General features: G+C 38.8%; 1 protein-coding gene across 2 annotated transcripts in view; it reads right to left on the reverse strand.

Annotated features, from left to right (window-relative positions):
* WWP1 (WW domain containing E3 ubiquitin protein ligase 1) overlaps positions 1–27957 on the reverse strand; it is a 46368-nt gene that overhangs the window by 4233 nt on the left and 14178 nt on the right. Inside the window, exons 3-19 of one of the 2 annotated variants that reach the window (XM_081919704.1) lie at positions 24583–24724; positions 22687–22811; positions 21088–21225; positions 20935–20998; positions 18373–18536; positions 13605–13944; positions 12065–12160; positions 10136–10310; positions 8285–8339; positions 8121–8205; positions 7897–8025; positions 7480–7552; positions 7314–7385; positions 6132–6220; positions 4054–4213; positions 1283–1416; positions 1050–1190 (exon numbers count right to left, since the gene is read on the reverse strand). In XM_081919704.1, coding sequence (XP_081775830.1) covers positions 1050–1190; positions 1283–1416; positions 4054–4213; positions 6132–6220; positions 7314–7385; positions 7480–7552; positions 7897–8025; positions 8121–8205; positions 8285–8339; positions 10136–10310; positions 12065–12160; positions 13605–13944; positions 18373–18536; positions 20935–20998; positions 21088–21225; positions 22687–22811; positions 24583–24724 — 2182 coding nt within the window. Of the gene's footprint in view, positions 1–1049; positions 1191–1282; positions 1417–4053; positions 4214–6131; positions 6221–7313; positions 7386–7479; positions 7553–7896; positions 8026–8120; positions 8206–8284; positions 8340–10135; positions 10311–12064; positions 12161–13604; positions 13945–18372; positions 18537–20934; positions 21002–21087; positions 21226–22686; positions 22812–24582; positions 24725–27957 lie in introns of both variants that reach the window. The other variant, XM_081919703.1, reaches the window with a different exon arrangement.

Genomic DNA, 27957 nt, shown 5'->3' on the forward strand with positions numbered 1-27957 from the left:
TAGCATTGTAACTAGAACAGTCTCATATATCCTCTTACAATACTTCTAGATGGACGTCTATCCAAATTTTTTGTATGTATTAAAGGTAAAGGTAAAGGTACCCCTGCCCGTACGGGCCAGTCTTGACAGACTCTGGGGTTGTGCGCCCATCTCACTTAAGAGGCCAGGGGCCAGCGCTGTCCGGAGACACTTCCGGGTCACGTGGCCAGCGTGACAAAGCTGCATCTGGCGAGCCAGAGCCGCACACGGAAACGCCGTTTACCTTCCCGCTGGTAAGCGGTCCCTATTTATCTACTTGCACCCGGAGGTGCTTTCGAACTGCTAGGTTGGCAGGCGCTGGGACCGAGCAGCGGGAGCGCACCCCGCCGCAGGGATTCGAACCACTGACCTTTCGATCGGCAAGTCCTAGGCACTGAGGCTTTAACCCACAGCGCCACCTGCTGGACTCTCACTATGAAAGCTCTGTGAGAAAATGCACATTAAGCAATCTCAAAAGCAAGCCTTTGAGATCTAATACAAGATCTCCTCTCCCCCCCCTCTCTCTCCACACACACACACACACAAATGAAACACATTTATGTATACATGCAGGTATGTGTTTATGCACACACATATGTATGTATATCCTTTGCACAACGTTATGAAAAACTCTGCCGAAATCTTTAGTGAACTTTTATAGTAGCATGTATTCGTTTATCTACCCACATTTCTTTCACTTTGAAAATCAGGAAAGTACTAATACTAATTAAAGACTAATACTACCTGATGTTCCATCTTCCGCTCACCTATTAAACAGCAATACTTGCTCTGCTCAGATATATTGCTGTCAAACTTTGGGCAATTTCTCCTGGGCCCCACACCTCATCCCATTCTGCTTGACAGAGTATTCGAACCCTACAGAGGTCCCTCCCACCCCTGTGCACAGAAGGTTGTGGAGGGAAGAGCTTCCCCCTGCTGACAGAATGTGAAATTCTGCATTGCTAGTGATGAAAAAGTTACAAGAAAAATGTTTGACAGTCTTTTTAAAAATATATATATATGCACCGTACCCAATGTATTCTTCTTTGTTCTCTTCGGTTACAAGTAAGTTTGAGCCTCCTAATTTCAGCTCATGCGAGGTAACTTTTCCTAGAAGCTCCATGTCAACACAGAAGTACATTTCTAAGTTGCACTCTTCAATGTTGTTGTCCCTAAAGAGAAAAATTAACCAAAGATAAATGAAATATAATCACTTTACTAATATGACAGAAAAAATAGTGAACTTCTGAAAAGATTTACAAACCTTATCCAAATTAAGGAATTATAAAATTCAGTATCAATAGATTCCAAATCCTTTATTGTGAGTTTCTTATTTAACATGCGCTTGTAGAATGGCAGGGAAAACCCAGTATCAATGAATTTGCCATGAAACAATGCCTGTTAAGGATTTAAGTAACAACAATTCAGTATTTCAGCTTCAGGTGCATCACTCTGAAAAGTGGTGACTGTTTATAGAAAATAGTAATCTTAGGGGAAACTAATACCAATGAAATAAACACTCTAAATCAATAAACCAGAAGATAACATGATTCTCATTATCAGAGTAATATCCCTTCAAATGCAGACTAAACTAGCAGAGCACATCAAAGTCTTGCAGCCAGATTCTCATTACATGAATTATTTAGATGAGTCTACTACTCAGTACAGTATAAAGTTTGGCCAATTAAGGATATACAGTACATTGAGGTGTCTAACCTGAAGAGAATGAATGAGATGAAAAATAAATACGGTGATAACTTTTAAAATGAAAGAGTTCTGTTATAAGAATGTGCATAGGAACATAAACGTGATTAGCTGCCAAATGCAGAGAGAAAGATTACATAATGCAAATTCAACATGTTGCCACCAGGGGGCCTTCAGATTGTCCCAAGAAGCTCCAGAGAAATTATCAAAGATTCTTTCCTAGTCAAATCTTTTAAGTAGATTAGAACAAAGGAATGCTACAAAACACATTTTCTATACAGTATTGTGTGATTTCTCATTTCCATAGTGCAATTATGAATTTGCTTTTTTCCAATTTGCATATTATTCCTAAGTATGTAAAAATGTAGTAGGAGTAGGGAAACTGTGGCCTTCTTGATATTGTTGGACTCATAATTCCCATAAGCCCTCACATGGCCAAAGACAATAGATGCTAAACAAATTTTGTAAAGCCACAGGTTATTTACCCCTGCTCTATGGGATTTGCCCCATGTTCCTAAGCTAAATGTCCAATTCCTTAAGCATTTAAGGAACTTGTTCAATCCCTCTGGTTCCTTTATTTCCATTTACTGCACAGATCACTTGCATCTTATGTGGGAATTATGTTCTGGGGATAGCAAGTAAAGCTGAAATAGTCAAAACAACTTCTTGCAACAAGAAGGCAGAGAGCTTGTAAGCTTTCAGACTTGCTTACTAGGCTCTGCTGGACCCATCTGAGATCTCATGAGAGCCTCCCAGAGCCTGGTAAGCAAGGCGGAGAGTTTAAAAGTTATTTCCATGCCAGGAAAACCCTGCACAAAAAGAGAGTTTAAGCTCTCCGCCTTCCATGCATTTAATTTGTGTGATTTCAACTGGCCAGTCTTCCAAATGCATAAATTTGAGATTGCTTAAGTTAAACACATGTTAATTGTGAGTGACTCTGACATCGGGCACTCAGACTAGTTTTGTTAATATGGTGGCACTACAGAGCTGCGTAACTGCAACAAACTTGCTCTTTTATTTTCAGCCTTTCCCTTATACAGTGGTACCTCGACTTCCAAAACATTTAGAAACCAAGGGGCAGCTTCCAATTGGCTGCAGGAAGCTCCTGCAGCCAATCGGAAGCCGCACCGGGCGTTTGGGTTCCAAAGAACGTTCGCAAACTGGAACACTCACTTCCAGGTTTGCGGTGTTTGGGAGCCAAAACGTTTGAATCGCAAGGCATTCGTCAACCAAGGTACGACTGAACCTCCTTACACTGAAGCTGCAATACCTACATACACTTATCTGAGAAGACAGGAATAGGAATGCACTATGAATTCCTGTTTTGCTGATGTGGCATACTGGGCTGATATTTTCAGCAAATTTTCAATTCTGACCCCAATATTTCATTGCTAGGTAATTACAATTAATTTATAATTTAATTTAGAAGCCTCAGTAAATATATTTGGTCTCTTCTGCCAAAAAAAAAAAAAATACAATATGCACTGCTTTTCACTTTCATTGAATCTCTTTTGTCATTCCATTATGCCTTCACTCACTTTGGCGAGTACTTCTTAAATTCAAATGCACCACTGCATCTAGTATAATGCTGGGTCTTTATCAATATTAAATTATAATGAATCATGCCCAGAAGAAGGTACGTGGTTCTTTAACTTCTCTAAAAAGCCTTTGTTCCAAAGGTCTGGAACCAGTTTGCTGTGAGATCTCCTTACCCCATAAACGCTTACTTGACTGCTTCAACCTGCGAAACTACTGTTACACATGCCATGTAATACCCATTCCACATTTGTAAGAAATCAGTATTTTAGTGTGGCAGCACCAACAGTTTGTAGCTCCCTGCCTGTTGATATCAGGCAGGCACCTTCCCTGTGCTTTTTTTCAGTGCTAAAAACATTTTTGTTTAGAAATGTCTACCCTGATACCTAGAATGTTCATGTGTGTTTTAATTATGCTTTTAGTTTATTGCTGATTTTAATTTTCTGAACGTTTTAAACTGTTGTTAATTATTTTTAGTGGTAGTATTTTTATTTTTTTTATTTTTGTAAACCACTGAGATTTTTTTTTACAATCAAGAGGTATATACATTTTTTTAAATAAGCAAAACATATTTTAAAAAACAAATGAACTCAACCTCTGGGTCCTAGAGTCTAGGACAATGATAGAAAATGTACCAATCTCTTCTTCACATGCTTGTTATAACCATTCAGAGAAATACTTGATTGAATTGCTGGTGAATGAAATCCAAGTATGACAGACAGCCATGTGTACTCAAATACGAAACACTCCAGAAAGAAAAACATACAGCTTGAAACAAAAAATGATCAAACTCACCATGGCAATAAACCGTCCAATGAAACAGAAATATGAAAGATGATCTGGATTTATTGTTGATGCTGGATTTATCTGTAGGCAGTAGTTGCTTTTTCCAGCATATTCAAATAGACAGTACATAGGGTTCAGCACTTCATGGGAAAGCAAGAAGAACCATTCTCTACAAAAATTTACAATAAATAAAACACAAAAATCTAACACTGGTGTCTCCAAGCATTCATAAAAATTGACATTAAATATATAAGATACAGCCTTATGTCAAAGGTAATGAAGAATGCTTTGAAACAATATACTGCAGGCAATCACCCAGCTGAACAGACAATATGGCTTTAAACTGAAAAAAGTGGTTTCCCATTGCTGGGTGAAAACCTGCAGGAAGAGCTTTCAAAGTACTTCTTTCATTTCTTTCCCAACCTGGCATTCAACTGTCTAGTAATACATGAATATTTGATTTGGCAGTATTATATAATACACAAAAGCAAAAAGCCCTGAAGTCATGTGGCCCAACATTTCAATATTTGCAACCTTAATCTGATCCCCCAAGTTACTAACATATAGAAAATGGCAAATCACCCAATAACAGTTTTTATCTTTTTTTCTAGGAAGTCTTTATAATCTGGAGTTATCCTCCATTGGCTGTTGCCAGAATTTCCCAATTCTGATTTTTTTATATATTTCTGAGTTCAACAACTTTTTGTCTCATTGGTAAAGGTAAAGGGACTGCTGACCATTAGGTCCAGTCATGGCCGACTCTGGGGTTGTGGAGCTCATCTCACTTTATTGGCTGAGGGAGCCGGCGCACAACTTCCGGGTCATGTGGCCAGCATGACTAAGCCGCTTCTGGTGAAACTAGAGCAGCGCACAGAAACGCCGTTTACCTTCCCACCGGAGCGGTACCTATTTATCTACTTGCACTTTGACGTGCTTTCGAACTGCTAGGTTGGCAGGAGCAGGGACCGAGCAATGGGAGCTCTCCCCATCACAGGGATTCGAACCGTCGACCTTCTGATTGGCAAGTCCTAGGCTCTGTGCCACAGTGCCACTCGTGTCCCTCTCTTCTGTCTCATACATTCAATTAAAATCAATTTCCCCACTTCAAGAGTGTGCTGCATGCTCACAGCAGAGATTCCCCTTTGCACCCAGAAAATGCACAGACCTCATTTGGACACAACAATAAAACATGGCTTATTGTCATGGGAATGGGCCCAAATGAGCCTTGGACTCTCACACTCTTCCTATCAGCACAGCTGGGAGAAGCATGGAAGTGACTGATGCTGCTTCAGTCTAATGGCAGTCACAGTTAACTAAAACAATCCGACTTCAAGCCATAATTTATGAATCTTATTTACCAAAGTTAAGATTAATCACAATTTAGGGTATAGTGCACAGATACAATCTACTTGAAAGCTCCAACATCCATATATATATATATATGCTGAAATTCTCGGAAGCTGCCCAATTGTCCAGTTAAGAGTCTTTTCCCATGGTATATGCCTCCTACCTTTGCAGAGGAAAAGCCCCTTGCTATTCCATAAAACTGCTCTGAATAAACCTAGTATGCATGCAGTTTTTCTTCACTGCTGAGGACTGGGCTTCAAGAAAATATTTGCCACTGAGAAGGGAGACGTGAACTCTGTGTATTTCCTCTCAGCCACCTCATCCTAAACCTAGAAAGCCCCTTTGCTGCCAAAGATTATGAGAGGAGAGACTTCCTTGGGGAAAGCTCCAAGTTGTTTTGGTCACAGAAAAAGGAATGCTGAACCATCTCAATTTCCCCAATCATTTGCTCCCATCATGTTCATTACATTTTAAATGTCAAGCCTCTCCACTTTCCCCTTTACGATTTTTTTCCAGACTACACTTGAAACCTTGATAAGCAAGCATATTCTCATAAGAAAACTGTTAAAGCAGTCTCTTACCAGCACAGTTTCTAGTTTAGTTTTGTATCATGCAGGCAACTTCAATAACCCACCTCTCTTTTTTTTCTCCAGATACTCCATAAAGTTATGGAGTAAGGTAGGTTTCTAGTCAATAAATACATACATGAAAAAATTCAAGAGAAATTCTTAATAATTTACCTAGCTAAGCCACCATAATCCAATCCTTCTTCTCCTCTGAATATAACGTACAATCGTCTTCGCAAGTCATAGGGTTTTAAAGCCATGATCTGCATACAAATTGGTGAATGCAAACAAAAGTAATGTTGAAGGCAAAATAGTAAACAACTTCGTAGAATATATTACACATGAATTTTGATACAATTTGGTGCGGTTTTATATAGAATTAAACAAATTTATCCATTAAAAATTTAAGGGGTGTTTAACTCTCCCAACGTATCTTTTTTCTGCCTCTTTTAATTTGCAGGTACTCTGTTCCCTCTCTACAGTTTTTCAGATGTCACTTTCTTCTCTCTTACTACAGTGGTACCTCTAGTTACGAACTTAATCCATTACGGAGGTCCATTCTTAACTTGAAACTGTTCTTAACTAGAGGCGTGCTTTCGCTAATGGGGCCACTTGCTGCCGCTGCACCGCTGGCACACAATTTCTGTTCTCATCCTGGGACAAAGTTCTCAGCTTGAGGTAACTCTTCCAGGTTAGCGGAGTTTGTAACCTGAAGCGTTTGTAACCTGAGGCGTTTGTAACTGTACATGCTCCCAGCCAGTTATGGATCATGCAATCCATGAAATGGTGAATTAGTCAATGATGTCTATATAGCATCATCTCTGAAGGAAAATGGGGCAGCACTGCATTTGTGAAGAGGGAGGAAACATCTATATTACCAAGGTAACCGGGTAATGCTCCACACACTCGGTTATGAAGATGGGTTTGTTTTTATCCCTTTCAGGTAACTGAGTAATGCTCCACATTTTCTCAAAATATAACACTGCCTAGACAATGTGGAAATCGTTCCTTCCTCCCACCTCCACATGACAGACAGGCAAATATTTTCCCTCAGTTTATCTAGCCCCAGAACATCCTTTCCTTGAAATGAAAAGCCCTCCCACATGTTGACTCAGTCCTATACAGACTAATTACACAAATTATTTCCTACTAGACACTAGGTGAGTGAAGATTTTGTTAGGAAAGAATCTAGCTATTCAAATTTTCAAAAGTCAAAAGCTTTCTAACATTTTACAGCTTTAACGGAGGTTTAAAATATGAAATTTCCTTTGTCATATAACAATGTTAAGATGAAGCAAATTCACTATACAGTTTTTACTTTAGTTACCAGGTTTGATAATGTAAACATTGTCTTACCTGTTGGAAGGAATCTTCAAACAATGTTTGTCTGGATACATTGATCTTCACGTGGCTTGGAAGAGCATTTGACTACAAACAGACAGTAAATCATGAAATAAAATATGCAAATTTAAAAAATACAAAATGCAAATTGAAGTTTACACTATCATTTGATCAGCATTACCTGACACAAGTAGCGGAAATGAGCTAGCTTCCACCTAAAGCTGCGTTCATAAGCAATTTGTGGTCCTTTATTTCTGTAAGGAAATATAGATAAATTTACTAAGCAGAAAATTAAGATTTTACAACACTTTCAACTCCTCAGCAGTTTTGTAGATTTCCTTCAGATATAGTGGAAAGGTTGCAGCATACATGCTTCATGCTTCAAGGTCAGTTTTAAAATATCATCTAATGCTTAAAGAGTCACACCTCATTAAGGTGTAACTCATATACACCTTAAACAACCCATGTATATATTGAATCAATTAGCCACCACCAAAATTCATAAGATATCCACTGCCTACTACCTAAACAGTAAAACTATTACTCCTATGTACTATGAATGCAAATATTTTATAATCTCCATCAACATCTCACTTACACAGAGGATTTACCAGTACGAGGATCACTGAAGGTAGTTGTTCGTGTATTATGATCAACGAAGTATCTTACACCTTCTCTGGTGTATCTGATTTCCCAGCCCTCAGGGAGGGGGTCTTCATTTTGTAAGCTGAAAATATAAACGTAATATATTTCTTTAAAACCCCAATCACTTTACACCTACTTTAGCTTCGATTTATGAATAGAAAACACACATGAACATACCCTTGAGTCCGTGGATCTTCCCACTGTGTTGTCTTTGTGTTGTGATTTACAAAATACACTCTATCATTTGAATCAACTCTCCTTTCTGTAATAGAAATGAACCATTTAAAGCAAAGTTAACTATAAATAGGTGTCTATTTCACAAAGCTATTTATATTTCTTACCCCAGCCTGGTGGTAAAGGACCAAGTGGATCATTTTCCGCAGTCAGCATTGAGGCCTAGTGAAGACATAAGACAAAATATGCAATAAATTATTATTATTATTTTTTAATGTCTAAAAAACACTATTTCTATATTTAACAAGCTGCTCTTCACAACTAAATTTAAATGATTTATTTTTAAAAAAATTACATCCTTTCTATCCTACCATTCCCTGCTTCAGATTTCCAGGTGGCTTTCTTTCTTTCTTTCTCCACAACAGACAGGCAGAACATGTGCTCTGTGACAGGTAGCACTATTCACTTTGCAAGCTTTCTTCACAGAGAAGGTGATATAGAAAGAAGGTGTCATCTCCTTGTCTACTGTAATTCATCTCTTTTTTATTGCAGGTGGCCTGTTGATAACTTTGCTTCTAACTAGGTAGAACACTCCCCATGTTTGAGGCCAACACAAGTAGACTAAATCTGGACTGCATTTGTACAAGAAGGTGATCAGCTGGCTTTTCCACTTTTTGTAAAATGTTGTGGGTACCCACCATAGAACAATATATATACTCAAGATCAATCACCCTCTGCTCTTCTAAACCCACATGGTTATCTGCACATGGGGAAGGAATGCATCTGATTATTGATAGTTATAAGAATTTTCTATAATGACATCAGATATTGATTTTAGTGTAGTGCCTAAATTTTTTTAATTTTAATCTTAAGCTTTTCTTATGAATGGCTAATATCTGTCTTTGTGAGTTGTGAACTGTGCTATACTACTTGTGGTTTGTACGAGTCCGCAGTTTTATTTGATTTGTTTTGTTGTGTTGTGTTTCATGATGGGCGTAAAGCCGAATAAACATTTTGAGATTTGAGGAATGCATCTCAGAAAGGTATACACCTAGTTTAAATAATTTGGAATATCAATACAATCTAAGCAAGAGAGTTGTCTCATGAAATTTAGATTTAAATAAAAACAGTTCAGAATTGTCCATAAAGCACAGTGATCTCCACAGAGATTCTGCACTGTGAACTTCAGTGAAAAGTTGGCACACTGGCTACAGTTCTATTATTGTTTATTAATCTTCTTCAGATAGATTCATAACATAATCAGCTTGCAAAAGGAATGGGACAAGACTAAGTTTAGTTGCACTTTGTTCATGTTCAAATAAATGAAGCTGACTTTTCACGTTAATTTCAGAACAATCTATGTGAAACTAACTTATGACTATCTCCAACCAGTTTGCTACTTCTGAAGACACAAATGAAAAAACAACAACACAAATTTCAAAGCTAAAACTAAGCCTTAGCAATGAGGCACTGTAGGTCTTCAGGAAACCCTGCACCTAGGAATTCCTCCTTTGAATTCAGACATAATGGCAAACCAGCATTACCAAAAACATCAGCTACAAAATCGGTTTCAAACTGTGGTTTCAGATCCAGGTTTGCCAAGCCCCAAACAAACTTTGGTCTGTGGCCACTCAGTGAAAGACAACGGCTGCATGGTTTATTATAAGAATCACGAATGTGCACTGCTTCGTCATCTTACCCTTCCCCTTGAACACTAGCTTTGGTGCAGAGCTCCCCAGCATTAAGCCAGAGTTGTTCATTACACCTAAATCAGGGGAACCTGGAATAACAATTATTAACAAATGGAGATAGTAAGTCAGAACTCGATGGTTTACGAAGCTATGGACAAATGTCCAAACAAGCCAATCAAGAAACCATAGCTTTGTAATACATCTGAACCCAGCCATGATATATAACATGGTCTCAGTATGCAGCTGCATATAACATGCATCAAATATCTAATGGAAGGCAAAGAGAAAAACAAGAACTCCAAATGTTTCATAACTTTGTAAATTTACCGAATAGAGGTATCGTTGGTTAAACTGTTGCATAGCTCCCTGCAGTTGATTTCGCTGGGACTGCCATTGTTCAAAGTTTCTGACAGATTCCATCGTAGGTCGTTGCCATGTTGTTGTTCTTGTATTATGGTCCACATAATAAACTCTGCCACGATCATCCACCCTTCTTTCCCACCTAAGAAACATTGCAAGCTATTTTCTTTCCGGTCAAAATGCAAAAATAATTTACTACATTTTCTTCATTATTTTGCCTTATAAATCTAAGCCTTTCAAATGTTCTTCTTTCTAATTACAACATTATAAAATAAAGTGTGGGATCGGAAAACAAACACAGACTTAAATACCTGCCTCAGAGTTTCTGCCAGTGTTAGGTGGCACAAAGTCATTTTTTGAAACAGTTTAAGTGACAGAATAGTGCATGCTAAATCTTAGTTGTACTGTCTCCTGCAGTAGCAACACAACTGAATTTTGCTTCTTCTGGTATCAGTGCAAGTTCTGAAACAGGCACGCAGGAAAAGTATGCAATTTTCTTCTCTCAAGAAAGGAAGGAATTAGAATGCAAAATAAGCACAAACTAAATTTGCCTTACAAGCAAAGAAGAAAACCCCAAAATAAAGGTCTATGACAGAATTCTAAAGTGAGAAATCTGCTGCAAAGTCAGTTCTCAATCTTGTAATCAAAGCATTTGAAACCTAAGGCCAGTCATCCCATTTGTAAGCGTAAAAACATGTAATTGAAATGCATATTCTTCTTATTTATCCCGACCTCCTTAGCAAATTGTAGATTGTATGCTCCTTTGAGCATGGATTTATCCTCTATTTTGTAAAGCACGAAACACGCTGATAGAGCTATAATATCAATAGTTACATAGGTTCTAAATGAGAGCCATTTTAAGCTCTGGATACAGAGGCTACTCATCCCTCCACTTAGGAGCAAGCTGCTGGTGAGACTCGCTGAAAGTCATCCCAAAAAAAATAACTAATTTGAATACAGAGATCTGGCAGTATGGCCTAACTCAGAGCAATCTGAACTTTTCTATAGAAGAGTGAATAGAACAAATAGATAAAAAGCAAGGTATGCCCTGCCATTTCAGCATTTTCCTCCAGCTTCCTGCTATCACTACCAGCAGATGACAAAATTCAGTTACTTGCATACCAAAGTTTTTAGAGGACAGTAGTATTACAGTACCAACATGCAAAGAAAACTACAGAAAAAATCATTTACTATAGTTTGGATCCTAAAGTATTAAATTAATAATGTTCAAACAACTCCCGTCACCTCTTCCTTCTGTAGACCTCCATCTAATTTTGGGTGACTTCCCCACCCCTGTATCAGCAGGCCCTACATCACATCCAATTGTTTAGGAGGGTCCCTCACCCTTCAGAGGGCACGGATGACCGAGGGAGAAAGAACAAGAAAGGGGAACTTGTCTTCTGTAAATGTCTCTGAGTTAATGTACCTTAGGGGCCACATTTATGGGTCTTTAAAAAATAAAAATACATGCGTGAGCAATTTTTTTGCATCTCTGCTTCTAAGGAAAATTATTAAATACAGTCATACCTCGTGTTGCGTTTGCTTCATGATATGTTTTTTTCAGGTTGTGTCCCGCGGCGACCCGGAAGTACTGGAAAGGGTTACTTCTGGGTTGCACATGCGCAGACGCACAAAATGACGTCACACACATGTGCAGACGCGGCAAATCACGACCCGCGCACACGCAGGTGCGGGTTGTGTTCTGCTCATGTTGCGAATGGGACTCTGGAACGGATCCCATTCGCAACCAGAGGTATCACTGTACAAGCATTTATTTTATTAAGGAATTGCACAGAAAATTCCATAACTAACACAATCCTCTAAAAAAATATTTCAATTTGTGTATTTAGTAAGTAAAATGACACACAGCAAGTCAACATACAACTTATCTATTACCCTGGTGGCAAAGGCTGCGGTCTTTCCCAGGTTGTTGTTCTTGTGTTGTGATCAACGTAATAGGTTCTACCATGAGGATCCTTTCTCTGTTCCCATCTATAAAAATACAAAAGAGGTAAAACACCATTAACATAAAATAGTGTTGTCACTTTCTGAAAGATTCACTTAATGAATCTTTCCTTTCAGGAACGCTCCAATGCAGTTAAGGGGGCTCACTTTCTTCATTTTCAGGAAGCAGCTTCCATTCAAACCATTTTCTCCAAAAAGAGCACTTTTCATCTGCATCAAGGCCTTTTGAAGTCAATTTGGAGGATTGGATCCAAATTACTTTGTTCAAGTGGCTTTCAAATGGGCTTGCTGTAACCATGAATCATGAATCAGTTTCAGGAGGCCTCTTTGAAAGTGTGTTTTCCACTGCCAAACAGTCCACCTTCAAAGGAGGTTGCTGTAACCACTAGTCAGCTGACTGGAGGCTAGTGGCCTCTTTTGAGCTTTGACAGCTGTCAATCACCTAGTGTCATTATGACTTGAGGTGGCTAGCAGGTGGGTGGTTGTGCACAATTGTCAAAGTCAGCCCACAAGTGGCAGGGGATATAAGGATGCAGCCCACTGGTGAAAATCAATTCCCAATCACTGCTCTACTCATCTGCAAGCACTGACTATCTTTTGGTCATGCTTTTTAAATACAATAGGTTAGATCCAGACAAAATTGGCTGAACTTAGGTCAAGTTAGACATGACTTAAGACACATTGATTTTAATGGGAATTAAGATAAACTAACTTAATCTAAATCCAATTCAATAAGAAACAGGAAAATGAGGACCACTATGTATCAGACTCAGATGCAAACTCTGTCCATATGTCTGCTCTGCAACATTATTTCAAGACTGAATAATGTTATCTAGAACATTCATTCTCCTGTTCATCTTCCAACCTGATATGTGTCATTTGTCAGCAATGCTCTTCTGCATTCTACAAAGGAAAAACATGCTAGACCCTATGCAAAACAATAAATGGGCACAAATCTTAAAAACTAGTTAAAAACTAGTGAGACAACTCTTTAACCATCCTGGTAAATAACCTTAAAGTGGCAATATTTGAACAAAAGAACTTAAAACATAAAACCACTGCCTTACAATACATCAAGAGGATCAGTGCAATCACTTGTGGATTGAACTGGGATGATGGATTTTAATAACACTACAAGTTTCAAGTAGCTTATGAATACCAGGATGTCTGTATTATCAACAATTGTTTTGTGAATTACTGCTCTTGGTTACATATCTAATACACTATTTGTACTTTCTAAATTTCATTTTCCTCTGACTTCAGTGTTCATGATGTAATATGATGAAATGGACAGCAATCCATTAAAGTTTATGCCATAATAAATTGGTTAGTCTTTAAGGGTTCACCAGACTCTTTGTTACCTGAACCTGTCCAATAGACAACTAAGGGAATTAATAACATTTCTATATCTAAGGATAACTTTTCTGGTCTAAGCATTATTATATTATTAATGAAAACAAAACCCACATACCCTGGGGGCAAAGGTTCTATGCTGTTGCTACCAGGCTGTTGCCTTACAGTTTCCCCAGACACAGTTGAAGAGTCTCTTGGTTTCGCTGCTTCTGTAGTTACATTACTTCTTGTACTAGAAGATGCAGTATCTGTGGGAGCGGCAGCATCAAGCCCAGCAGATACACTGGGAGCAGTTGTAGATGTGTTGCTTTCAGAGTTGCTAGTAACTTCTGTTGCTAAAGAAGGTTCTACAGTAGCTGGAGTACAGTCTACAGATGTAGAAGATGCCTCACCAGAATCCATAAGAGTTTCAGAGGCAGAATGATTATCAGTCTCCATCATAGTTGACTCACAATTAACTGGGATGCAGAAAAAGAGAGCATATTGTATTGACAACATAAAGTTACATCCTGAATTTTAAAAGATAAAGGAAAATTGATGTCATAATAAAACAATAAAAATATTATAAAAATAAAAAGGCAACATTTAGATGCCTGGTGTAAAAAAGATGAGACTCATAAATGTATTAGTCAGATTCTTCTTTCCTCCTCAGGCTCCACATACAATGTTTTTACTTCACTCGAAACTAAGTAGTAGAAGTTTATTATTTAGTTTGTTTGTTTATGAATTGCTTCCTATTAACTACAGTTGTACCTTGGTTTTCAAATGCCTTGTGACTCAAATGTTTTGGCTCCCGAACGCCGCAACCCCAGAAGTGAGTGTTCTGGTTTGCAAACTTTTTTTGGAAGCCGAATGTCCGATGCGGCTTCCGATTGAATGCAGGAAGCTCCTGCAGCCCATCAGAAGCCGCGCCTTGCTTTTCAAAAGTTGAACGGACTTCCAGAATGGATTTTGTTTGAGAACCAAGGTACAACTGTATCTCAAAGCATTTCCACAATACAATAAAAACACATATAAAATAATTACATATGCTAAAACTATTTCCAATATCCTCAACTGGGATAAAAGTTTCCCCCTAAATGGCTTGTTAAAAGAGAAAAGACTTTAACATGTGACAAAAACCCCACTATAGACAGCACCTGTCTGATATATAATGGGAGGTTCCAAATGGACCTCCTGACAAGATAGTATCTGCAGGATGCCCTCTCCTGCAAAGCATAGTGGTCAATGTGGTATAAGGGATGAGATAGGAGTATTCTTGTTCCATGTTGTATATGGCTTTATGCATCAGTTTCAACATGCACGTAGTGTGGTAGCAAATTGGCAGCCACTGCTATCCTTTACATACTAAAATAAAAAGAGCCTGCTGCATCCTGATCTCAAGCAGCCAACCAGATACCCATGAGTGCCTCAGGGTGCGATTCTCTCCCCGATGCTTTTTAACATCTTTATGCGCCCCCTCGCCCAGCTTGTCCGGAGTTTTGGGCTGGGCTGCCATCAGAATGCTGATGACACCCAACTCTATCTGTTGATGGATGGCCATCCTGACTCGGCCCCAGACACACTGATCAGATGCTTGGAAGCTGTGGCTGGATGGTTACGTGGGAGCCGGTTGAAGTTAAATCCCTCGAAGACAGAGGTCCTCTGGCTGGGACGGGATGATATGGGACTGAGGGGGCAGCTCCCATCTCTTGCGGGGGTGCAATTAGTGCCAGCACCGTCCGTTAAGAGTTTGGGTGTAATCTTCGATACCTCCCTCTCCATGGAGGCGCAGATTGCAGCTATTACAAAGGCGGCATTTTTTCATCTCCGCCAAGCTAAGCAGTTGGCTCCTTACCTCTCTCGCCCTGACCTAGCTACTGTGATCCACGCGACGGTCACCTCCAGACTGGATTATTGTAACTCGCTCTACGTGGGGCTGCCCTTGAGACTGACCCAAAAACTCCAGCGGGTGCAGAATGCCGCAGCGAGACTCCTTACGGGGTCTTCGCTGCGAGATCACATTCATCCGGTGCTATACCAGCTGCACTGGCTCCCGGTGGAGTACAGGATCAGGTTTAAGGTGCTGGTTTTAACCTTCAAAGCCCTATACGGCCTAGGACCCTCGTACCTACGGGACCGCCTCTCCTGGTATGCCCCACAGAGGAACCTACGGTCTTCAAACAAAAACACCTTGAAGGTCCCAGGCCACAGAGAGGTTAGGCTGGCCTCAACTAGAGCCAGGGCCTTTTCGGCTGCGGCTCCAACCTGGTGGAATGCTCTGTCACAAGAGACAAGGGCCCTGCAGGACTTGACATCTTTCCGTAGGGCCTGCAAGACAGAGCTGTTCCGCCAGGCCTTTGGTTAGGGCGCAGCCTGACTCCCTCCTTTGGCAACCTTTACAAAACTTTATGGCTGCTATCAATCTTGATTTTAATTAATTTTTATAATGTTTTTATAATGTCGCACTATTTTGGTGTTGTTAGCCGCCCTGAGCCCGGCTTCGGCTGGGGAGGGCGGGATATAAATAAAATTTATTATTATTATTATTATGGGAAGTGTGCAAGCAGAACCTGAGCACAACCGTATGCTTCCCACTTGCAGTTCCCAGCAACTGATAGTCAGAGGCATATTGCCTTCAATAGTAGAGGCAAAACATAACCACCATGAATTTGTTTAATCCTCTTTTAAAGCTATCCAAACTGCTGGCCTTCACTACCTCTCATGAGAGCAAATTCTACAGTTTAACTATGTGCTGTGTGAATAAGTACTTTCCTTTGTCCTGATTCTTCCAACATTCTACTCCATTTATAGTTCCAAGTTCTAGTATTATGAGACCGGGAGGGGGAAGGGAATTGCACCTAAGTATACACAAGACTGCAGTTCCAGTAGTAGGTAAAGGTAAAAGGCCCCTGGATGGTTAAATCCAGTCAAATTTGACTATGGGGTGTGGGACTCATCTCCATTTTCAGGCTGAGGGAGCTGGCGTTTTCTGTGGACAGCTTTCCGGGTCATGTGGCCAGCATGACTAAACCACTCTGGCGCACGGAAATGCTGTTTACCTTCCCACAGCAGCAGTACCTATCTATCTACTCACACTGCTACACTTTTGAACTGCTAGGTTGGCAGGAGCTGGGACAAAGCAACAGGAGCTCACCCCATCACGAGGATTTGAACTGCTGACCTTATGATCTGCCAGCGGTTTAAACCACAGCACCACCTGTGTCCCACAGTACTGAAGTAATATTAATACTAATAGCCAATAGGCACTTATTAAATGAAATCACTGGTAACTATTGATTTTTAATCCAGTTTATAGTACAATTAACATGGTCATACATTTTTTAAAATTTAGATGGAAAGACCTTTTATTTTATTTTCAGCTTGTACTAGGGTTCCCATATTTCAAAAAGTTAAATTCCTGACCCCCGCCCTCAAAGTTATTGAGCCTTTTTTTAGAAACCACTTGCTAGGTAAAGGTTTAAACAAGAAATTTAGCATTGGTATTAATATCCTTTTCACTGCTATCGCTTTGCCAAAGAAGATGTTTAATTATCCATTGCAAAAGATGACTATTTCTAATAATGAATCGTGTTTTCTTGGAGATCACAACCCACTTTCTTTTTTAGCCACCCAAGCAACAGCTCAGGGCACTGCCAGGGAAACGACGGGTGGCAATCCAGTTTCTGCCAGCCCCCTTCTGTGGGCTTTTTCTTGGTTCAATCCTTCAAAAGAATTCAAAGCAGTATGACAATTCTACACTGTTGAATGCTTTCTCTGAATTTAGAAAGGCAAAACTGTTTCTTTCTATTCATTAAAAAAAGATAACATATGTATGATGTTTCAAATATTATTGTTTTGATCTGAATGTTTGTACCAAGCAAGCAGTTTAAGTTTGCCTTTCTTGGTTATTTAAGTCTTAATTTAAATAAACAGGGTAGTATTCAGGAGTGTCTGTTCACTGACAGAAGGGAAGCTTTCAACTGTAAATCTTTTTCCTCCCTGTACATACTGTGCATCCTCTACATCTGTTTTATAAGCTTGAGGGACCCTCCAAAGCAGTTTAGGGTTTTTTTTGGGGGGGTGATGCAGGGGGACAATCAAAATTGCCTCCCTGCACATTCCACTGACCAATTTCCTTCTGTCAACTGATAGGCAACACTGGAGATCACAAACAGCCTTGTTTTATAATTTACTCTCTCTTAGAAACAGATTGCTTATGATTAATAATTTAAAGTAGGTAAAGAAATAAATCAAACATCCTTCTTTCACTTTCAGCACACATTCCACAACAGCTCTTCCTCCCCCAAAGCTGCTTCAAATGGCCAGGAGATTCTTCAGAACAGTATTTGAAGCAGCACGAAGGGGGGAAATGGAACACCACATACATGTAAGTTAGAGGTAGCAGTACAGATCCTTAGCTCCCTTAACCACCATACTCCACTGATGTCATGATGTTAGGCGACCTAAATTCAAAGGAAAGACTCAGGAGTGCACTCCAAAGTGTGCTGATTTTTTAAATTTATTTTTTTGCTGAAAACTGAAAATGAAGATGAAAGATGCTCATAGTCAGTGCAAATCCACTGATCTGCAGACACTACAAACCCCACTTTCAGCACAGATTTAGTCTGGCTGGGAGCTCATGAGTGGAACCAATTACAAGTGCATGCATTTGATGCAAAATCTGAAAGGTGCCGAATGCAAGTCCTGGCATGCCAAAGAACAGTTGGGAGCACACGATAAGACTAATTATTATTTTTAGTGAAGTTTTTACCTGCACCACATCTGATTTCATACATGAAAATGCTGCCATAGTCCAGACTAGCTGGCACACTACTTCCTATAATTAATACGGAGTTCCCTGAAAAAAGATAATAATCAAGTAGTCGAATAGGCTGTATTCTTACCAACGTCATCAGACTGGCTTGTAAGTGGTTTTGGTGCTGGTGTATTTTTGGGTCTGCTTGCAATATGAGGAGGAGATGGTGTGCTGTCTCCACTGTCTCCATTAACTGCATGTATAGGGAATGAGTTCTGTACTACAGAGCTTGATGGTGTTTGATTGTCTGTTCTGTTGGAAACAGCACAGAAATATTGTCAAAATAAGTATTTTTATATTTGTTACACATATTTGTGCTAAACCTACAAAAATTATTAATGGACCCAAATAAAACTTGCAACAATTTAGTTAGGATGAGAACAGTATTCATTTTATAATTCTAGACAACATCACACATGCCTCTCGGGTGGTCTTCATTTGACCACCTCCCTTCAAGTTCCTCCACAAAACTCACCTTTTCCAGGAAGCATCTGAAAACTATCCCACTCCCAATTTATTTTTGTAACTAAGCCAAAGCAAAAGTAATGGACATAATCACATATTATAACATATGTACCCTGTCTTCAACCCTTAAAAGGGTTGTTTCACTATCTCTATTTCAGATAGCAAGCTCTTTACATAAGAGCCTCTCATATCTATTCTTTGCAAAACACCATGTTCATAGATACACTATATAAATAAAAGTATTGTGCAATATGATGCCAGTCAATTCTGTTGCATTGATTGCAAGTGATATTTGGACAGTCATTAAATGGATTCCAGCTCTTCTCCACCCACTCATAGTGACATTATAATTTAGTTAGTTTTCCTAATGCAGATCACTGACTGATAAAACTATCAAATGCTATTTGAAAATAAAGTTTTTAACCAACTGGGAATTCAAAGTAGCCTTGTCTGTAATTAACTTCAATTTAACGGCTAACATTATCAATAACAATGCTGGATAATAGCTGATTAGACTCAATGGAGAAAGCTCCAGTATCTGTCATTTTAGTGGCAAATTCAGTCTTGTATTTAACTACTCACCTGGTTGCCATTGGATACTGGGGATTCCATACAAATAATTGCATAGAATTCCATCTTGGTGAGTGAATTGTTTAGCAGAGGAAAGACAAACCTCTTACTTCCTTGTCAGCACAGAAACCAATCTGTCTATTCCTCCTTATCAGCCCACTGCATTTCTGAGTTGGATGCACAGGGGGTGATGTTCCTTACCACAGCTCCAGCACAGAAAAGGGACAGAGCATTTCTAGCCAGCAAAAGTGTTTATGTGCAAGTAGCTCACAGCACAGCAGAATCACCAACTGATCTGCAGCCAGAACAGGTGGCTGCAAGAATCTGATACTTGATTACTTTCCTGCTGGGTGTGCATAAACATACATCCCACAGTAAATCATGCAGAGAAAGCAGGAGTGGGTTGGCTAGCAGATAGAGAAATGTTTGCATTCTGTGGTATTACTTTTTATTTTTTATATATACACAGCACTTAATGCCAAGATGAGTGGTTTGAGACAATTAATGAAATGCAACAAAACTGACTAGTTTTTTTCAGTATTTACAGTTTAGAAACACTGCTTAGACTTTAGTTTAAAAAACCTGGACATCTCAGAGCTGATGGAAGTTGAAATACTGTGGCTAAGAAGGAACACCACAAAACTAAGTTAGTTATATGAATCCTGAAATATGGATTTCACAACCTATTCTTCTCAGAATAATTGTCAAAAATATTGGGATAGGATAGACACAGCTGCACAAATATAAGATAGGGGACACCTGGCTTACTAGCAGTACATGTGAAAAGGAGCTAGGGGTCTTAGTAGAGTCAACACTGTATGCTGCAGCAAAAAAAGCTTATGCTATTCTAGGCTGCATCAACAGAAGTCTAGTGTCCCGACCAAGGGAAGTAATAGTACCACTCTATTCTGCTATGGTTAGACCACACCTGAAATACTGTGTTCAGCTCTGGGCACCACAATTTAAGGAGGATATTGACAAGCTGGAAAGTGTGCAGAGGAGGACAACAAAATGATCAGGGGTAAGAAACCAAGCCTTGTAGGAAATGGTTGAGGGAGTTTGATATGTTCAGCCTAGATAAGGGGAGACTGAAATAAGATATATGATAGCCATCTTTAAATATCTAAAGGGCTGTAGTGTGGAAGTTGAAGCAAGCTTGTTTTCTCTTGCTCCTGAGGCTAGGACCCAAATGAATGGATTCAAGTTACAAGAAAAAAGATTCCGACTAAACATCAGGAAGAAGCTTCTAACAGTAAGAGCTGTTCGACAGTGGAACCAACTCCAAATGTGCCCATGGGTCCAAAAAGGTTGGAGTGCCCTTCTCTACAGAGCATATTATTGGATGCATTCAAAATAAGCAGATGAATAAGTTAAATAAAATCTCTTTCTCATAGTAGAATGAGTCAAAGTAAATGCCCATCCCCGAAGTAAATGCATATTCTAAAGCAGATTTATTTTTCAATAATGCACTTCCTCTCTTACTCTTACTGCAAAACATCCCAGCTGAACTCTGAAATGCAACCTGATATTCTGCAATACAAATTCAGTTTTATGACATTTTAGTAAGGTGATTATACTGTTACCATAAATAGTTTTCTTTAAAGAAAACTCTGACCTGGAAGTGGTTCTTGCGGATGTTTCTCTGTTTTCATGTAAAGCATCACCATTTTGCTGGACTTCTACTAAACAATAAGAAACAAAATTAGATATTTTCTTTCTTATACCATGGGATATTAAGGTTAATTTTATTTTCCCCAGTTTAACTTACTGGTTACTAGTGAACTGTGGTTTGTGAGAGATTCTTGTTCAAGCACCAAACCATCAAGCACAATTATTAGTTCTCCTGTTTGCACCAAGCCACTCTTGTTTTCCAGTGAGAGTTTCAACTGTTCTTTGACTCTTTCTACTATAAGAAAAAAATATATTTCAATGAACCAGTCACTAGAAAAAATAATTGCTATATATATATTTTTAAGTAGGCTTGCATTAATACTTAACTTTTCATTTTAATTCTTTGGAATGATTGATTCAAATATTAAGATTACACTGCTACAGCATGATTTTCCACATTATATAGATGTTTAACAGAGAATGCTACTGTAGAGCGTAAGGGAGAATCTATGGCCGAGTACTGTCATATCTAAGCCTTGCCAGCCACAGCAGGAGTTGGACAGTGGCAGGAGCAATTGATCTAAATAATTCTAAAGTTCTTGGGTTTTTTTTTTTTTTTACCTTTTTCAATTTCTCTCTCATTAGTTCCTATAGGAGAGAAACTCACTTCATCAACTCCAAGGCTAACATAGTATTCTTCCTGTTGTGGGAGTGTGCTAGAGGTATGGGGGGCATCCGTGGACCCTATAGACCCTATAGATCAAATACCCCCCCTGAATCCAGCCCAGCATGCCCTCTTGCTCATGGTGCACCAGCCAAGGAGAAATGGCAGGAGTTCACTGTTGAGGTTTCCATAGGCATGAAGAGCGTACGAAGTCAGACTTTCCATTCTACATCACTTGGGACATATTTCCAGGGACTATACAACTGTGCCTTGAATAGTTCATCACAAACTATGCCACACAATTCCTTAACAGTTGTGGATCTATTTGTGCCTACACATAATCAATATGTAGATATAAGCACCCACCCACCCTGAGGTGTGGGTGTGTGTACACTTACAACAAACAAACATATATACCTGCCTAATCAGTTATAGGCTGGATTCAAAAGTTCTACAAACAGAAGGCAACTTGGGTAATTGGGCTTTCCAACCCTTCCTCCACTTCTGCAGTTCTGTGATCCCCCACAAAGTCTCTCCTTGGAGTTTCAGAAACTTTCTGTAAAGTATTGGATGCTTCATGCGGGGTTGTACTCAGTGCTTTTTTTCTTTAAAAATGTTTAGGGGCACTCTCATTTTCCTACTCATATTGAAATACTGCCCCTTAATGAGGCCAAACTTAGACTCACAAAATGTTTAGGGGTATGGGTTCCCCTGTATCCCCCCAGAAAAAAGCACTGGTTTACTATAAATGGGAAATCTCTGAAAATGTGGTTGGAGACAGCTTGGGGCTCTTGCTCATGCAAGACGCATCAGCCTAATAAAATGAACCTTCATAGATTTGCTCATTCCAATTTGCTTTATGGGTTATGTTTTATCAATCATAACATTCCTACAGTCACCAGCAAGGTCAGTTTATGTGGGGTGGGAGGAATTATGCAAGATCAAGTAAGCCTTAAGCCTTTATATATAGCTACAATATATGTAACAATTGGAACATCATCTGCAGTTAAACATATATATTACAAAAACCAAGACACATTTTTGTATAAAGATTTTGTTAACTAATGAAATTTAAATAAACTGGAAACTTACATCTTCTATCATGCATTTCCAAAGCTTGTCTAAGATCTACAGTGGCTTTCCCTAACAAAGCATCAGCTTTTAAAGTATGATGGCTCCAAACTTTAAATTCCAAAGTGGTCTGCGGAGTCACATTCCTATAAACAACAAACAAGTTTCAATTCCTTTTTCATCATGGCACACTGCAGTCTATCAGTTTCATCATATTCAACATACAAAACAACAGCTAGACCTAAATAGAGTTTAGACATAAATCTGCATTATGAAGTTGAACAGCTGTGTTTAATAACAGTCAAATTTGTCAATGTTGAATCTCTCCCCCCCCCCCGCCCCCGCCGTCGCCCACTGAAAAATGCAAGTACACTGCTCTGAAGACCTCTCCCCAGTCTAGGCACCCAAGTCTAATTAAGTTCCAGATATATGCAAAAGTCAGGATATTACACAGTACAGCATCTACACATTTTGTTTTGCCACAGTTTGCATCAGGTTGGAATCCCATAGCAGAAAACACAGGTGGCAGAAACATGCAGCATCCCAGCTTCTAGTTATGCTTAGTTTGCACCTAGAGGGAATCATGTGAATAAAATTGCCAGTTTGAAAAGAATATTTAGAAGGGCCAAGTGCTTGTGAAACAGTCAAACCACTTATTTCCCAGACCAGAATCCTGAAAGCAAGTCTACTTTTTTACAAGAAAAACCATGGATAGAAGTCTACTGAGTCCCGTATTTACGGAAAGGAAAGGACAGAAAAAAACCTGAATGAGCCTGCATTTATTGTGCCTGGGTAACCCAGCCAGATAGGCAGGGTATAAATAGTAACACTGTAGAAGTAGTATAAATAATAAATTTGTTGTTGCTTTTTAAATAATAAAGTTGTTGTTGTTAAGTGTGTTAAAATACATTAACATAAAAGTAATTACAAAAAGCACTTGAAACTCAAATAAAAATGAATACAATAAAACAAACAGAAAAGAAATTAGAAACATAATGGGAAGGAAGATAAAGTTGTTCTTTAACAAGTTGTAGATTTTTAATCTTAGGCATTGATGTCATAAATCATCAATTTCATACTGATTTGGGCTACATAGCCTCACCTAATCTTTCCTGAAACCACACATTTTGTTACCTATAGATTATTCTTGGCTCTCTATGTAGCCACTGTGAACTGGAGGAATATAGCAAATGTTCTCTGACCACATCATTCATTGCATAGCTAGTTATTCCATACTGGGTGGGCAGGGGTGTCAAAAAATGGAAGCCCTCCTTATCCATAAGTTCTTTCCCCTGTTAATGTTTCAGTTCTGATACAAACCTCGAACATACTTATCAGAGTGAAGGATCTCATATTTTTGTGCGTACACAGATCTTTCAAGAAGAGCAAGAGACTTGGAACAGTCCCAAACACTACACCTGCTGGTGCTGAATAATATAGTATTTTATATTATTTAACAGTATTTCATATTATAGCACTTAAAGTAAAGCACTTACATTTATTTTTATTAAGAGGTACAGGTAACTTACATCTTACGTGGAGATTATGTTTCTGACCATTGTGTGCAAAAGCAAAATTGAGGAAAACCCATGATATGGCAGCTTATACTCATGCACTCTCCCTGCAGCTTCACATCCCATCCACCTTCCTCAATCTTTTTCTAGCTGCCCCATGGAAAGGAAGAGAATAGAGGCACAGAGGGGTTGTTGCTGCCCACCGGCCCGTCTTTTGGCCTGTCCCACCCACTTTCTATTTAATTAATCATTTCCTGGCCAAGTGTGCCAAGCGAAATAAGCGTAAGGTGCAAGTTTCCTCCATAAAAATCTTGTAAAATAATAAATGCATCTCAGCGAATCATTATCCCACAGCAAGGAGGTTGTTCACAATAATAAACTTTATGAAGAAAGATCTACTTACACAGTCAACTGTTCATCCCATTTTGGATTTGAGGAACTGTTAGATTTAGACGTTTTCTTAACTTCACTATCAGCTACTAGTTCTGTATAGATGGCAGTTCCACCAAACCAGTTCTTTTTTCTTTTCAGTTTGGCACTAGAAACTAACAAAACATTGCTTATAACCACTGGAAAACATTTCATATTGTGCAATGACAAACATATCTATTAAATAATCAATTGAAAAAACAATATTTGCTTTCTCAGCTTCTGCTGAAAAATGTAGCAGTTCAACTCAATGTGTACTCAATGACAAGTGAAGAGGCATAGCCATACAGCTCAACCCCCAACAGGTCACTGCAACAGTACAAATACCACCTGTAAAAAAATATGAAAGAATAACACTAAAAGTATCTGTATCACACTACTCTTCCATTGTTCTTAAACAAATCAAACATCCTCTGGTCTCAGAAAAGGCAGAAGGATAGCAGAACTTTTTTAGGCACCAGGAAAAAAAATCCAGATAGGGATGGTACTAAGTGTGCCTTCCTGGGACAGCATGCCATAAACAGGAAAGGAAGGCCTACCATCTTCTGCACCTCCCTCAGAGGGAACACACAGAGAGAAGGACCTTCAACCTAATGTTCAAGTACCCTATTTCTGGCAGTTTAAAAAAAAAATCAAGCAGAACACATTTCATCTTTCATCTTAGGGCAAAAACACTGCCAGGGGCAAGTGGGGTTGGTGTGGAATAGCAAAAAGTGCAGATATTTTAAGTGTATGGCTATAGGGGAATACTACTTCTGGCTCTCAGGAGCTTTGGTTTAATATTCAGCATAGCTCATTTACAATGTCAATATATATGCCTATGATATGCAGTGCTTTTTTCTTTAAAAAATGTTTAGGCGTACTCTCATTTTGACTCAAGAAAATCCCCATTTTATAGTTCAAATCATGGGAAATAAATACAGTAAATGGACAAAAGTATAAAGATTCACAAAATGTTTAGGGGTATGCATACCCCTGTGTATCCCGGCGGGAGGGGGGGCACTGATGATATATATACAAACAAACAAACAAACAAACAAACAAACAGGAAAGGGCCACTGTATCCTTCAGAGGCACTGTATAACTCAACATTTTAAAAATTATGGGTCAGTAAACTATTATGAATCCAATACCCACATGGGCCATTTCAGTACTAACATAACAGGGATTAACATGTAGTATTTGATTCCCCCAGACCTATTTTTGAGCATGACACCATCAACTGGGCATCACTGTGGCAAAACTGATCATAAACTTAAATACACTTCTAGACTAAACAATAGATTATGCTGTTCCGTTTCAAAGTAAACTCCAGCTAAGATCTAATTAAGTTATACATGAGATGCTCATGTTCTTAAGGAAATAAAGTTCACCTCCCTCTTGTTTCTCAGTGGCCCTGTATTGCTTCTTTTCTGTCACCACTCTCTATCTGAAGAGTTTGTTACTAGGGAGTGACTGACAAACTATTATTTGTACTTGCCATGCAAACCAGGATTAAAACACAGACTGTGATCCTGGTTTACAGAGCAAGCACAAATTACAGTTTGCCAGTTTTGATATAAACAAACTTTGGTTTGCCAAAAAAACAGGAAGTGACTAAGTATTTTGAGCACATAAGGGAAGGAAGGAATACACACATCCAAGGCTCCTTCTAGGCTTGTTCTCATAGTGCCAAACCGTGTTGAATTGTATACTACGTACTGAGCTATTTTTGTTATATTAGGAAAATAGAAAAACTGAATAAAAACCTGAGTTTTGAAATCATATGCCATTTAAGAAAGTATTTTTTTAAAAAAAATCTTTTCATTCTTTCCCTAGATGAATTTCTGTGATCTAATTCAATATTTCCTATCCACTCAATACTTCATCCTTTGCCTAAGGTGAGCAGAATATGGAATAAGTGAATGAACAGATGAAAAACACATTAAACTAAAAGAAATACAAACTACCCTATATTTCATATAATTTATTATTCAGGTGACAGAAAAGATAAATGGAGGAAATGGCAATGAATTGAAATAGATAACAAAGTTTGCCAGTCTTCCACACCAGAAAATGTGAAGACCATTGTTATTCACATAAAGCCTTAAGCAAACAATATTCACTCTACAGTGTGCTTAAATTGCTTTGCCTTCTTCAGTCTTGACTGCAACAGTCAAACGAAGTGCAGAAACATAACAGCACTGTTTGTGAAGAACCAATCTACATACAATAATAAAATATACCATGGATGTTATCTAGAGAAGCAAGCTAATAGGTGTTGCGGGCTCATATTTTTTTAAAAAAATGGCTGCATTCATAACATTAGTACTGTGTTGATTTAGCATAGATTAAGAGGCAGGGGCATGCTGTATCTATAGTATATTTATATTCACCCCTGTACTTCGGTAAAGTACCACCCACATGTATAAGACGCCCCCTATTTGGGGGGATTCAAATTTAAGAAAATGTGGGAGATGGCACAGAGTTGTTGAGCTTTTTTGTAGAGGATTGCCCAGAGTAGTTGTGCTTTTTTGGGGGGGATTACGTACGGTTGTTGAGCTTTGTTGGGGGGGGGGTTTGCCGAAAATCCATACGCGTCCCAAAATCTGCCTCACGTCTGTCCCATCGCCGGAACAAACTGCCAATCACCCACCCAATTGCTACAGCATCAGCCGATCAACACCAGCCATTGACGCAGCAACCAATAACACGCCTAACAGTCGCTGACAGCCATGGCAGCAACCAATCAAACGTCCACCCTATGCACTATCCATGTATAAGATGGTCCCCACATTTTTGCTTAATTTTTAAAGAAAACAAACTAGTCTTATACACAGAAAAGTACGGTATTACAAACTATTAGGAACACACCTCTCATTTTCCCTTTTTCACAAATGTATAACTTGACACTGGTACTTATATGTATTGTTCATTATCTATTATATTTTAGTATGTATTATATATTTCTTATTATTATGAATTTTATTTATATAATTTTTAATTTTTGTATTGTGTGGATATTATGGATTTACATTATCTTGTTTATTATGTTGCAAACTGCACTGTAGCGTTTTGATGAAGGGTAGTATATACATTTCCTAAATAACAACAGTTTACTGTATTGGAGTTAAATACAGCAGGATTACACTACTGGTGAACCCTGAAAGCAACTATAATCTCAGCCACTGTTCTGTATCAAATTAGATTGCTTTTTAAAATGGAAGATTTCAAATGCAGGGTCATTCAGCAGAAATTGGCAGGGAGGAAGAAGGATTGTTGGACATCTCTAAAACTAGGGAAAAAATGTAACTAGATTTCCTGCCCATCCATGCATACCTTGTTACATCATTTGTGAACTTCAATGACA

This window comes from Podarcis melisellensis, assembly GCF_964234715.1.
Source record: "Podarcis melisellensis genome assembly, chromosome: 7".
Classification (NCBI taxonomy): domain Eukaryota; kingdom Metazoa; phylum Chordata; class Lepidosauria; order Squamata; family Lacertidae; genus Podarcis; species Podarcis melisellensis.